Source organism: Nerophis ophidion, linkage group LG26 (assembly GCF_033978795.1).
Source record: "Nerophis ophidion isolate RoL-2023_Sa linkage group LG26, RoL_Noph_v1.0, whole genome shotgun sequence".
In the NCBI taxonomy this organism is placed as follows: domain Eukaryota; kingdom Metazoa; phylum Chordata; class Actinopteri; order Syngnathiformes; family Syngnathidae; genus Nerophis; species Nerophis ophidion.
In genome coordinates this window covers 111,585-124,592 of record NC_084636.1, presented here as the reverse complement: position 1 = coordinate 124,592, position 13,008 = coordinate 111,585, and the positions used below count along the sequence as shown (strand labels likewise).

The 13,008-nt window shown below is 41.8% G+C and overlaps 1 protein-coding gene across 3 annotated transcripts in view; it reads left to right on the top strand.

Annotated features, from left to right (window-relative positions):
- LOC133543973 (calcium homeostasis endoplasmic reticulum protein-like) overlaps positions 1 to 13,008 on the top strand; it is a 19,535-nt gene extending 6,527 nt beyond the window's left edge. For 2 of the 3 annotated variants that reach the window (XM_061888933.1, XM_061888931.1), the window contains 14 exons: positions 3,538 to 3,649; positions 3,733 to 3,822; positions 3,887 to 4,067; positions 4,137 to 4,288; positions 4,363 to 4,608; positions 7,991 to 8,189; positions 8,246 to 8,487; positions 8,559 to 8,692; positions 8,762 to 8,848; positions 8,926 to 9,078; positions 9,152 to 9,259; positions 10,960 to 11,054; positions 11,133 to 11,318; positions 12,776 to 13,008. In XM_061888933.1, coding sequence (XP_061744917.1) covers positions 3,538 to 3,649; positions 3,733 to 3,822; positions 3,887 to 4,067; positions 4,137 to 4,288; positions 4,363 to 4,608; positions 7,991 to 8,189; positions 8,246 to 8,487; positions 8,559 to 8,692; positions 8,762 to 8,848; positions 8,926 to 9,078; positions 9,152 to 9,259; positions 10,960 to 11,054; positions 11,133 to 11,318; positions 12,776 to 12,813 — 2,023 coding nt within the window. In that variant the 3' untranslated portion in view covers positions 12,814 to 13,008. The remainder of the gene's footprint in view (positions 1 to 3,537; positions 3,650 to 3,732; positions 3,823 to 3,886; positions 4,068 to 4,136; positions 4,289 to 4,362; positions 4,609 to 7,990; positions 8,190 to 8,245; positions 8,488 to 8,558; positions 8,693 to 8,761; positions 8,849 to 8,925; positions 9,079 to 9,151; positions 9,260 to 10,959; positions 11,055 to 11,132; positions 11,319 to 12,775) is intronic. The other variant, XM_061888932.1, reaches the window with a different exon arrangement.

Below are 13,008 nucleotides of genomic sequence, written 5' to 3'. Positions count from 1 at the left end.
ACCACCGCGTTCAAGCAACCTCTCTCCGGCGAGTCAGGCAGGGCTAGAGCAATAACAAATGATTTTATAGCAGCAGATTTAAGTCCATATTGCATTGAAAACTAGATTTTGACCCACTTCTATGGTGGAAGACTATTGAGCCCATATATCACCTTACTGCCAAGTTAGCCAGGCTGGGGGGGAAAGAAAAGTTAATCTGAGGCTGAGTTGACTTGAAACTGTTTAATGTTGCACTTTTTATATGTAGAAGAAAAGTTTTGTCATTTTATTTAATCTGAGCAACAACTTGAGGCAGTTTAATGTTGTTTAACGTGGACCCCGACTTAAACAAGTTGAAAAACTTATTGGGGTGTTTGCATTCAGTGGTCAATTGTACGGAATATGTACTGTACCGTGCAATCTATTAATAAAAGTATCAATCAATCAATCAATCAAAAAAAGCACTTAATATGTAGAAAAGTTTTGTTAAGAAACCATTCTGAGCCTTATCTTATTAATTTTTATTTTATATATGTTGACCACATTAATAACCCTGGCAATGGACCGTGTGTGTATATGTATGTTATGCCATCGTTTACAAATTTTGTAAATAAATAACCAAAAAAGTATATTTTGTTGTTTTCTTACTGTACCGAAAATGAACCGAACCGTGACCTCTAAACCGAGGTACGTACCGAACCAACATTTTTGTGTATCTTTACACCCAAAGTGAATACAAGTAGGCATGTTTCCATCAGGGGTCTATGCTGCTGATACCATCATATTTTAACACACAGGTGTCAAACCCAAGGCCTGGGGGGCAGACGTGGCCCGCCACTTCATTTTATTTGGCCCTCAAAAGCCTGGAAATATGTATCAAAAAGTACTGTAACTTTTCTTACTAAATGTATTCTTTCTATTTTGGGAGAAAAACAATATATGAACTCCATGCAATCGCAAACTATTTTAACTTAAATATTGTCTAATTATGCCAAAATATATGAGCAAACGTTCAAACCATTTTTAAAAATAAAAAAACAATACCAATAACAATGATTTTAAAGCAAGTTATCAATCAAAATGTGCAATTTAAAAGGAGCAATAGATTCCATGGTCAAATTGTGAAATTGACTGCTTTTTACGGTATTTTTCTCTAAATGAAGAAAACAGTACTTTATTTACTGTAATAAACTGGTGCCGTTTTGACATTTACAATAATAAACAGAAAAATCTACATTTGTTGATTTGTAGTAAACGCTTAAACCAAAAATTTACAAAAGGCAAGTCTTGCTACGAAAAGGCACTGAAGCACTGGGATGGCTATATAAAACAAAAGTCAGACAGGAGAACACCAACAAAACAGGAAGGGTCACCAAAATAACAGCGCGAGACAGGAACTAAAACACTACACAGAGGAATCAACAACCAACTCAAAATAAGGCACGACAACCTGGTTGAGTTTCATTTTTTAACCCTTTCTGCTGGTGGCGTCCCTCCGTATGTTTTTTATGAAAAATTTTTGCCTTGGCTCAAAAAACGTTGAAAAACACTGATATAAATAGATTAATCATTTTAGTATCGATCATGTAGTGATATTACCCACCATCAATTTATGGATCGCTCCCTCTTGCATGTCACCACCGGTTATTATATTACTTCATCTCCAACTCTTATTCATCTATTTGTATTGTTTGCTTACTTTCTGCTCCAACATACAAACCCTGTTTCCAAATGAGTTGGGAAATTGTGTTAGATGTAAATATAAACAGAATACAATGATTTGCAAATCCTTTTCAACCCATATTCAGTTGAATCTGCTACAAAGACAACATATTTGATGTTCAAACTGATAAACATTTTTTTGTTGTTGCAAATAATCATTAACATTAGAATTTGATGCCAGCAACACGTGACAAAGAAGTTTGGAAAGGGTGCAATAAATACTGATAAAGTTGAGGAATGTTCATCAAACACTTATATGGAACATCCCACAGGTGTGCAGGCTAATTGGGAACAGGTGGGTGCCGTGATTGGGTATAAAAGTAGCTTCCATGAAATGCTAAGTAATTCACAAACAAGGATGGGGCGAGGGTCACCACTTTGTAAGCAAATTGTCAAACAGTTTTAGAACATTTCTCAACAAGCTATTGCAAGGAATTTAGGGATTTTACCATCTACGGTCCATAAAATCATCAAAATGTTCAGAGAATCTGGAGAAATCACTGCACGTAAGCAATGATATTAAGGACCTTTGATCCCTCAGGCGGTACTGCATCAAAAACCGACATCAGTGTGTAAAGGATATCACCACATGGGCTCAGGAACACTTCATAAAACCACTGTCAGTAACTACAGTTGATTGCTACATCTGTTAGTGCAAGTTAAAACTCTTCTATGCAAAGCAAAACCCATTTATCAACAGCACCCAGGAACGCCGCTGGCTTGGCTGGGCCCGAGCTCATCTAAGATGGACTGATGCAAAGTGGTAGAGTGTTCTGTGGTCTGACAAGTCCACATTTCAAATTATATTTGGAAACTGTGGACGTGGTGTCCTCCGGAACAAAGAGGAAAATACCCATCCGGATTGTTATGGGCGCAAAGTTGAAAAGCCAGCATGTGTGATGGTATGGGGGTGCATTAGTGCCCAAGGCATGGGTAACTTACACATCTGTGAAGGCACCATTAATGCTGAAAGGTACATACAGCTTTTGGAGCAACATATGTTGTCATCCAAGCAAGGTTATCATGGACGCCCCTGCTTATTTCAGTAAAACAATGCCAAGCCACGTGTTACAACAGCGTGGCTTCGTAGTAAAAGAGTGCGGGTACTTTCCTGGCCTGCCTGCATGCCAGACCTGTCTCCCATGGAAAATGTGTGGCGCATTATGAAGCGTAAAATACGACAAGTCCCCGGACTGTTGAACAACTTAAGCTGTTCATCAAGCAAGAATGGTAAAGAATTCCACTTTCAAAGCTTCAAAAATTGGTTTCCTCAGTTCCCAAAAGTTTATTGTGTTGTTAAAAGAAAAGGTGATGTAACACAGTGGTGAACATGCCCTTTCCCAACTACTTTGGCACGTGTTGCAGCCATGAAATTCTAAGTTCATTATTATTTGCAAAAAAAGAGTTTGCAAATCATTGTATTCCGTTTATATTTACATCCAACACAATTTCCCAACTCATATTGAAACAGGATTTGTACTTCCATCTACACTTCCTAAACTTTACTCAGCACTTATTTCTTGGAGTTGTTTCAAGCTAGCTTTGCTATTAGCGTGCTTACTTCCTGCTTATGGCTTGCTCACTCGGTGTGTAACATGTGTAGCCTCCTCCACTTTTAAATGCAGTAGAGTTGATTATTATTCTGAACTGAGAGGAGGGGCTCCACACTGCGTACGGAGTCACGGTATTAGCTGCGAGCCTGTCTGTCGGGGGACTCAAAATACATGCAGCGATCGGCATTAATCGGCAATGGCGATTAGGTTCTTCTTCATGAGAGCGGGCTCTCGTAATACCCATCTTTCTCCAAATAACATTAATGATGTCCTGCTTCCTCAGCCAGCGCAAACAGCAGAAGGATTTGCTGGCAGCTCTGCAGAAAGTTGTGGTTCCGATCTACTGCACCAGCTTCCTGGCCGCGGAGGAGGAGAAGCAGCAAAAGATCACCAGGGTAAAACCACAGCTACTTCCTGGTCACGTGACCGCTGACATCAAGGCATGTTTTCACGTCGTCTTCTCGCCTTGTGTCCGCAGTTGTTGCAGCTTTGGGAGAAGAACGGCTACTTCGACGACGAGACCATTCAGCAACTCCAGAACCCGGCGCTGGGCCTGGGCCAGTACCAGGTGACGTCACACGCCTCCCCCGGCGCACCTCCACCTTTGACGCTTGACCACGCCCCTCCCGCAGGCCTCGCTGATAACGGACCACGCCAGCGTGGTGCAGCCCATCCAGCTGGCCTTCCAGCAGCAGATCCAAGCCCTGAAGAGCCAGCACGAAGACTTTGTGACGACGCTGACACTGAAGCCCACCCCACCTCCGGCCCCGCCCACTGACCCCGAAAAGGCGCCGCCCGTGACCGCACCAGCTGGTGACGCTTTCTTTCATTGTTGTGATGTCATCATGTGTGTCACCTGTTAGTCATACCTGTGCTCCGCAGCAGACGACAAGTCCCCCAGGTCAGGTCGGTCTCCAGGAGACTTTGACGAAGCTCCAGCCAAACCTCAGGACCCCAGCATACCCTCATCACTGCCCCCCAAGCCTGCGTGGTACGACGCCCAGCAGATGGGCCCGTGGAACCCAAACCAGCCGGTAAAAAAGGCGTCGCCAAGTGCTCTCCTGATCTCCGTCGACCAGCCGGATCACTTTGCTTTGTCCTCCGCCAGCCACCCTTCGACCCCAACCAGCCCCCCCCTCCGTGTCCGCCCTGGAACAGCCACGAAGGGATGTGGAGCGATCAGAGGGAGCCGGGCAGCTGGAGCGGCGGTCCGCCCAGAGAGGGGGGGCCCTGGAGCGGGCCTGACCCGGGTCCACCTTCTTGGAACTCGTACGACCAGCCGCCTCCGTGGGGGAACCAGCCCGATCAGCCACCGTGGGGCCAGCGGGAGCCACCTTTCCCCCCCCGCATGCAGGCATGTTTACATTTACACTCAATCCACCATTACTGTGTGAATGCTCCACAACATTCACACATATGCTTTTCTACACCAACATTCATCAAATTCCTCTTATTATTATTATTATTATCATTCTGCAGATTCTGGCGCGCTCTACCTTCCACATTATTCATCCGATTCAAAACGTTCAAACTGTTCAGCCTATTCGGGAATTGCAGGCTTTCCCTGGACAAATTCCAAAAACTCCCAGATTTCCCCAGAATTTCCAATTTTCTGGGACATTTTTCCCATTTAAAATGAATTGGCCATTTTTCTATCTTCCACCATTTTTACATTTTTCAAACGATTCAACACATTCCACTCACCCTGGACATTCAAACTATCATTTTTCCACGTTCAAAAAAATTCTAGGAATTCCCAGAATTCTTGTTTTTTTCAAATCCTTTTTTTTTTTACCCGTTTTTCTGTCGACTACTCCTCCCACATTGTTCAACCCTTCCACCGTCAAATCATTCCTCTTCATCAGGACAAAACTGGAAAAATTCCTGGTATCCCTGAAATTCCAGGAATTCTTTAATACTATTTCTCAATTCAAAAGGTTGCTACTTCACCATTTCTCGACCGATTTGAAGAATTTCAACACCAACCATTTCAACTCATTCAAAACATTCGAAGTATTAACCCTTCCACCGTCCAATCATTCCGCTTCATCGGGACAAAACTGGAAAAAATCCTGGTATTCCTGAAATTCCAGGAATTCTGCAATACTATTTCTCAATTAAAAATGTTGCTACTTCAACATTTCTCGACCGATTTTGAAGAATTCCAACACCAACCATTTCTACTCATTCACAACATTCAAAATATATTTTTTTTAATTCCCAAATTTCCATGAAATTCCCATTGAAAAGAATGGGACATTCTTCAAAGTTCCACAACTCCCACATTTTTTATCTATTCAAAGTGTTCCAACTTCAAACTGTTCAGCCTATTCGGGAATCGCTGGCTTTGTCTTCACAAATCCCCAAAATTCCCAGATTTCCAGAATTTCAGATTTTCCGGGACATTTTTCCCATTCAAAATGAATTGGCCATTTTTCTAACTTCCACCATTTTCACATTTTTCAACCGATTTAACACATTCCACCATCCTGGACATTCAAATTACCATGTTTCCAAGTTAAAAAAAAATTCCAGGAATTCCCAGAATTCTCGTTTTTTTTTTTCAAATCCTTTTTTTCACCCTTTTTTCTGTCGACTACTTCTCCCACATTTTTCAACCGTTCCACCGTCCAATCATTCCTCTTCATCAGGAAAAAACTGGAAACATTCCTGGTATTCCTGAAACTCCAGGAATTCTTTAATACTATTTCTCAATTAAAAATGTTGCTACTTCAACATTTCTCAACCGATTTTGAAGAATTCCAACACCAACCATTTCTACTCATTCACAACATTCAAAATATATTTTTTTTAATTCCCAAATTTCCACGAAATTCCCATTGAAAAGAATGGGACATTCTTCAAAGTTCCACAACTCCACATTTTTTATCTATTCAAAGTGTTCTAATTTCAAACTGTTCAGCCTATTCGGGAATCGCAGGCTTTGTCTTCACAAATCCCAAAAATTGCCAGAATTTCAGATTTTCCGGGACATTTTTCCCATTCAAAATGAATTGGCCATTTTTCTAACTTCCACCATTTCCACATTTTTCAACCGTTTCAACACATTCCACCATCCTGGACATTCAAATTACCATGTTTCCAAATTTAAAAAATTCCAGGAATTCCAGAATTCTCGTTTTTTTCAAATCCTTTTTTTCACCCTTTTTTCTGTCGACTACTCCTCCCACATTTTTCAACCGTTCCACCGTCCAATCATTCCTCTTCATCAGGACTAAACTGGAAAAATTCCTGGTATTCCTGAAATTCCAGGAATTCTTTAATCCTATTTCTCAATTCAAAATGTTGCTACTTCACCATTTCTCGACCGATTTGAAGAATTCCAACACCAACCATTTCTACTCATTCACAACATTCAAAGTATTTAGCATTTTTTTTATTCCCAAATTTCCATGAAATTCCCATTGAAAAGAATGGGAAATTCTTCAAAGTTCCACAACTCCCACATTTTTTATTCGATTCAAAGGGTTCTAACTTCAAACTGTTCAACTTGTTCAGGAATTGTGTTCTCTCCTTCAATAATTAGTAGGGGTGTAACAGTACACAAACATTTTGGTTCGGTGCGTACCTCGGTTCAGAGGTCACGGTTCGGTTCATTTTCGGTACAGTAAGAAAAAAACAAAATATACAATTTTTGGTTATTTATTTACCAAATTTGCAAAATCCTCCACCAAAAATATTTTTCTTAGTGGAATATTTGATGTGAAGTAATGGAAACCTTGGATAGATCAATAATTCATAATAACATTGATTTTGATTCAATATTATAGAATAGAATAGAATAGAAAGTTCTTTATTGATCCCTGGGGGAAATTCAGCACCACAGTTCGCTCACAATAGACAATAATAAATAATATATATATATATAATGTATAAATAATATAAATATCTTCTACATATACTACATATACTTTACATTTGTTTATGTTTTGAGCAATGACAGTTTGAAAGAAAAAAAAACAGCTTTGTTTATTAGTCAACATTACAACTTTTTCTAAATTACATTTAACCTTTAAGCTTTTTTATTTCACTTTTGTTATGTTTTGGTTTATTTTAATAGTATCTTTAGAATGTGCCGCTGGCCTTTAAAACATTAGCTGTGGGCTGCAAATGGCCTCCGGGGCACACTTTTGACACCAAAATTAAATTTGATAAATCTATGGATAAAAAGCAGACGCAGGCGCTCTCTCTGTCTCTCCCCCTCCTTCACCAATGCTGGTGTTTTGTATTTCACCTTCTTAACACTGAACGTACATAACTCGAGGTGCCGGATATTTGGGGCGTTTGGGGGGATCCACGGGGGAGGGGGGTTGGGTCCTGTGGGGGGAGGACGTGTGGTCAGGACCTAGCCAGTCGCTGTTAGCACCGGGCTAGGTCATCCACTGACCATACGTCCTCTTTTCACCGGACATGTCCTCTTTTGCGGGGCTGTCAGGGCGGAGTTTCTTAAATGCCTCAAATGTCCGGCATTTTGAGTATTGTTTCCACAACGTGCAGTACGCTACTTAATATGTCCGTGTGAAAACTCGTTGGGTAGACCTCCGCACCGAACCGGAAACCCCGTACCGAAACGGTTCGATAAAATACCTGTACCGTTACACCCCTACTAATTAATCGTTTTGAAGTTCACCTTCAGCATTGTCGCATTCACACGCAATTCCTTCAGGAATTTCTTCATCAAATTATTAATAATATTGATGATATTTTTTTCACAGAGGCCGCCTCACTTCAGGGGTCCCTTCCCCCCCCACCAGCAGCCGCCTCCCTTCGACCAGCCGCCGCCGCCGCCGCCGCACTCCTTCGGGCGCTTCCCGTCGCGCTTCTTGCAGGACGACTTCCCGCCCAGGCATCACTACGACCGGCCGCCGTACACGCCACACCGCTTCGACTACGCCCAAGGAGACTTCCCCAGAGGTGAGAGGTCACTTGACTGGTCTGCGTTGTCATCCTCATCATGGTTTCCTTCCCAGACATGCCGGGCCCGCCCCCGCCCCACCACGCAAACCAGAGACTCCCTCCCGCCGCCATGGGGGGTGATCACCCGCCCTGGGGGGGCGCCCAGCACCCGGAGTTCGGGCCGCCGCCCCACGGCTTCAACGGCCACTCGCCGCACGTACGCCACCGGCAGCCGGCCATCCCGGACGACCCAAGCCTCGTGCCCAACGTTCCCTATTTTGACCTTCCGGCGGGTCTGATGGCGCCGCTGGTCAAAGTGAGTGGACTTGGGACCAGAACCGCAGGAGACTGAGAAGTGCGAGTGAACGGTTTGTCTCCTGTGTTCAGCTGGAGGACACAGACTACAAGGCTCTGGAACCTAAAGACATCCGCCTGCCGCCGCCCATGCCTCCCAGCGACCGCCTGCTCGCCGCCGTGGAAGCCTTCTACAGCCCGCCGTCCCACAACCGGCCCCGCAACAGGTACGTGCCACCTGGGACGCAGTGCGGGCGGCACCCAAAGTGACACGTGTGACGCTTCTGGTCCCGCAGCGAAGGGTGGGAGCAGAACGGCCTTTACGAGTTCTTCCGGGCCAAGATGAGGGCGCGCAGGAAAAAAGGCCAAGAGGCTCGCAACAGGTGAGTTTGGACTTCCTGTCCCAGCAGGAAGTACACGGCCTCACCGCGACGTCACGCTTCTCCCCTCCATTCTTCAGTGGGCTAGGCGCCAGTCGCTCCAGGAGCCGCTCGGGCAGCCGAGGCAGGTCCTCCTCCCACTCCAGCTCGCGCTCTTCCAAGTCCAGGTCCAGGTCGCGGTCCCGCAGTCGCTCGCAGTCCCGCAGTCGCTCACGCTCGTACTCGCGATCCAGGTCAGTGTGTGTGTGTGCGTGTGTGTGTGTGTGTATCTTTAAGGCTGTGCCCTGACACCTGCCTCTCCTCCAGGTCCAGGAGTCGGTCCAGGTCTTCGAGGAGTCGCTCTCGCTCCAGGTCGCGTTCACGCTCGCCCACTAGGAGACGTCACGGCCACAAGTCCCGCAGCGCCTCCCCCCCGTGAGTCTCCCCCCCAAGGGTGTCTGAACTGCTTCTACTACTGGGCTGCAGACTGAAAAATGAAAGCATGCGACAAAGCATCTTGATAGTATTTATTTTTAAAACCCATAAAGTATTTATCGTGAATTATTTAGAGCTCCCCTCAATGCTAAAGTCCCGGCGACCCAAATGAGTTAAAACTGTGTCATATACAAAATTTTTGGTCTTACTTTCAAGTCTTAAATATTTTTACATCGAATTCAGAACTATTAGTGGACATAAAGTTTACATTTTTTGTTTTTTATGCCCTTTTTATTTGTCAAAACCCTCTTTTCTTAACAGGAAAAACACAAAATATGCAATATTTTCCCCCTGAAAAATGTTCATATTCTAATTTTTTGGTCTTACTTTTAAGTCTTAAATATCTTTACATCGACTTCAGAACTATCAGTTGACATAAAGTTTACATTTTTTGTTTTTTATGCCCTTTTTTTTGTCAAAACCCTCTTTTCTTAACAGGAAAAACACAAAATATGCAATATTTTCCCCCTGAAAAATGTTAAAATTCAAATTTTTTGGTCTTACTTTCAAGTCTTAAATATCTTTGCATCGACTTCAGAACTATCAATTGACATAAAGTTTATATTTTTTAATTTTTAAGCCCTCTTTTTTTTTGGGGTCAAAACCCTCCTTTTTTAACAGGAAAAACACAAAATATGCATTATTTTCCCCTTGAAATATGTTCATATTCTAATTTTTTGGTCTTACTTTCAAGTCTTAAATATTTTTACATCAAATTCAGAACTATTAGTGGACATAAAGTTTACATTTTTTGTTTTTTATGCCCTTTTTTTGTCAAAACCCTCTTTTTTTAACAGGAAAAACACAAAATATGCAATATTTTCCCCCCGAAAAATGTTCAAATTCAAATTTTTTGGTTTTACTTTCAAGTCTTAAATATCTTTACATCAACTTCAGAACTATCAATTGACAAAGTTTACATTTTTTGTTTTTTATGCCCTTTTTTTGTCAAAACCCTCTTTTTAACAGGAAAAACACAAAATATGCAATATTTTTCCCCCAAAAAATGTTCAAAGTGTAATATTTGATGTGAATTAATTGGAGCTATAAAAAGGTCAATCATTTTCTTTATTTTCATGACTATTTACATTGTAGATTGTCACATCAAAACTATGACACCTGTCAAGTAAAAACTGTTTGAGGTGACTACCTCTTGAAGCTCATGGAGAGAATGCCAAGAGTGTGCAAAGCAGTAATCAGAGCAAAGGGTGGCTATTTTGAAGAAACTAGAATGCAAAACATGTTTTCACTTATTAAACTCCACATGTGTTCATTCATAGTTTTGATGTGACTATCTACAATGTAAATAGTCATGGTAATAAAGATTGAATGAGAAGATGTGTCCAAACTTTTGTCCTGTATTGTACATTTCTTTTACTTTTAACGCTTAAATCTCGAGATCAACTTCAGATCTATTCGTCGATAAAAAGTTGCATTAATTTCTGAGCAATGTCAGTAATAAATAAACTACTTGTGTTATCAGTGTCAGCAATATTGCTACATTTTACCTGTTTCTCGCCTTTAAAAAAAAAAAAAGTTTTTCTTGTAATATTTGTTGAAACATGCTGTCAAGAAATTAGCTGATGGTCACACTTTGGACACTTAATGTAAATAGTAACCATAGTAACCATCTGTCCCAGCTCCACCTCGGCAGCGGGCGGCACCCCCACCAAAGTGCCGCCAGACTCCCGCCTGGGCGAGGAGAACAAAGGCCATCAGCTGCTCATGAAGATGGGTAAGATGAGACCACCTGCACGCCGTGGTCGCCTGGCGTTGACCCGTGGGCTTTTTTTTTTCTTTTTTTTTGCCCCAGGCTGGAGCGGATCAGGGGGTCTGGGCGCCAAAGAGCAGGGCATCCAGGACCCCATCAAAGGGGGCGACATTCGGGACAAGTGGGACCAGTATAAGGGAGTGGGCGTGTCCCTGGATGATCCCTACGAGAACTATCGCAGGAACAAGAGCTTCAACTTTGTGGCCCGCATGAAGGCGCGGGAGGAAGGTACACACACACACACACACACACACACACACACACACATTCTTGTATTTGTCACCTTCTTGAGAGCTGGGAAAAATGCCTCCCTCTTTAGGAGCAGCCTTTCTAGATATATAAATATGTGTATTTACAACACTAATTATATATGAATACTATGCAAATATGACAAAGTTAATATTTTAGTTATTATTATTTTTTTATTTGTTTAATACCGTATTTCCTTGAATTGCCGCCGGGTATATAGTATGCGCCTGCCTAGAATTACTGCCAGGTCAAACTCGTTTCGCCAAATAATTAACATATGACTAGAATTTCCACCGGGTCAAACTCGTCACGTCACGAGTGACACTTCACCTGTCATCATTTTCAAAATGGAGGAGGCTGATTTCAATCATTTGAAATCGCATAAAGGGAAGAAGATTAAGAGCTATTCAGTAGGATTTAAGGTCCAAGCTATTGAATATGCTAAAAAGTACAGTAAGCAGCTATGTTTTATTAATATAACGTAGCTGCGTGTGTGAAATATGAGTCATTAAATGACTCCCGCCTCCTGGTGGTAGAGGGCGCTAGTGATCCTTCTTGCAACTACTCGGCTGCAGAAGAAGTGACAACAAGCAGCAATTGTTTATTTTTTCCTCTCGCTTGCACTTTTAACATGGAGGATTACATATCTAAAATAAAACAGTTTTCTAAACTGGACTTTCAATCAAAGCAGGAGGTAATAAAGGAAGATCTCCATTGAGACAGAGAGACTTTTAAAACTGAAGAAAGATAAGGAAGACTTCTATAAACAAGTTATCAATGCTTTTGATCAGAAGGAGCTGCGCATGGACTTCATTTATAAGTAAAGGTAAAACCATAACGTTTTTTTTTTATTAAATTTGCTTTTCCTGATGGTATCCTTACATCACACTCAAATTTTTAAGCACAGGCCTAAATTTACCGCATGCCTTTGGTAAATTTATGAGGTTTTAAAATAATTAGCGCCCCGGCGGCAATTCAAGGAAATACGGTAATTGATTTTTAATCTTCATTATTTACTTAGTTATTACGGTATGTCTCTATATACATTTTTATTATTTTTATTAATTTTGGCCAGAAGGGGAGCACTTCAAATTTTTACACTCACTTGTTGTTTCATATGTTGACCAGAGGGGGGCACTTTTTAAAGCGACACAATCAATGTGAAAAATGCCTCCTTTTTGGGAGCAGCCTCATGTTGATGATGTCACCACAAATGAGACATTGTCTGTTAGATGCAATGTTATTATTGGGACCTTCATTTATGTCATCACTTCTTCACACCTCCTCATATGGAAGATACTTTTCCTTCTTCGTGTCTCAAGAAGGCTCGAAATACAAGAACACACACCTCAGATTGTGTTTATCCATCCCATCCATTTCCTACCGCTTGTCCCTTTTATGTGACGCTAAAATCAAATCATAATTTTGTGTTTCAGTGAACAGAGAACCTCAGGAGGCCCCGCCCACAGAGTGATGTCATCAAAGATTGTTAATTGTAGGGATGGATGTTGGTGGTTTGCTTTTTTATTTTAAATCCGCAAACCACATCTCTTTAACATATTGTCTGGTATGAAACAAATACTTTTTTTTCATATTGTTTCTGGCATTTAGTTTCAGTGTTAGTCATGAAGTGATTTCAAGCCAAATAAACTGAAGTCACACTCACAAA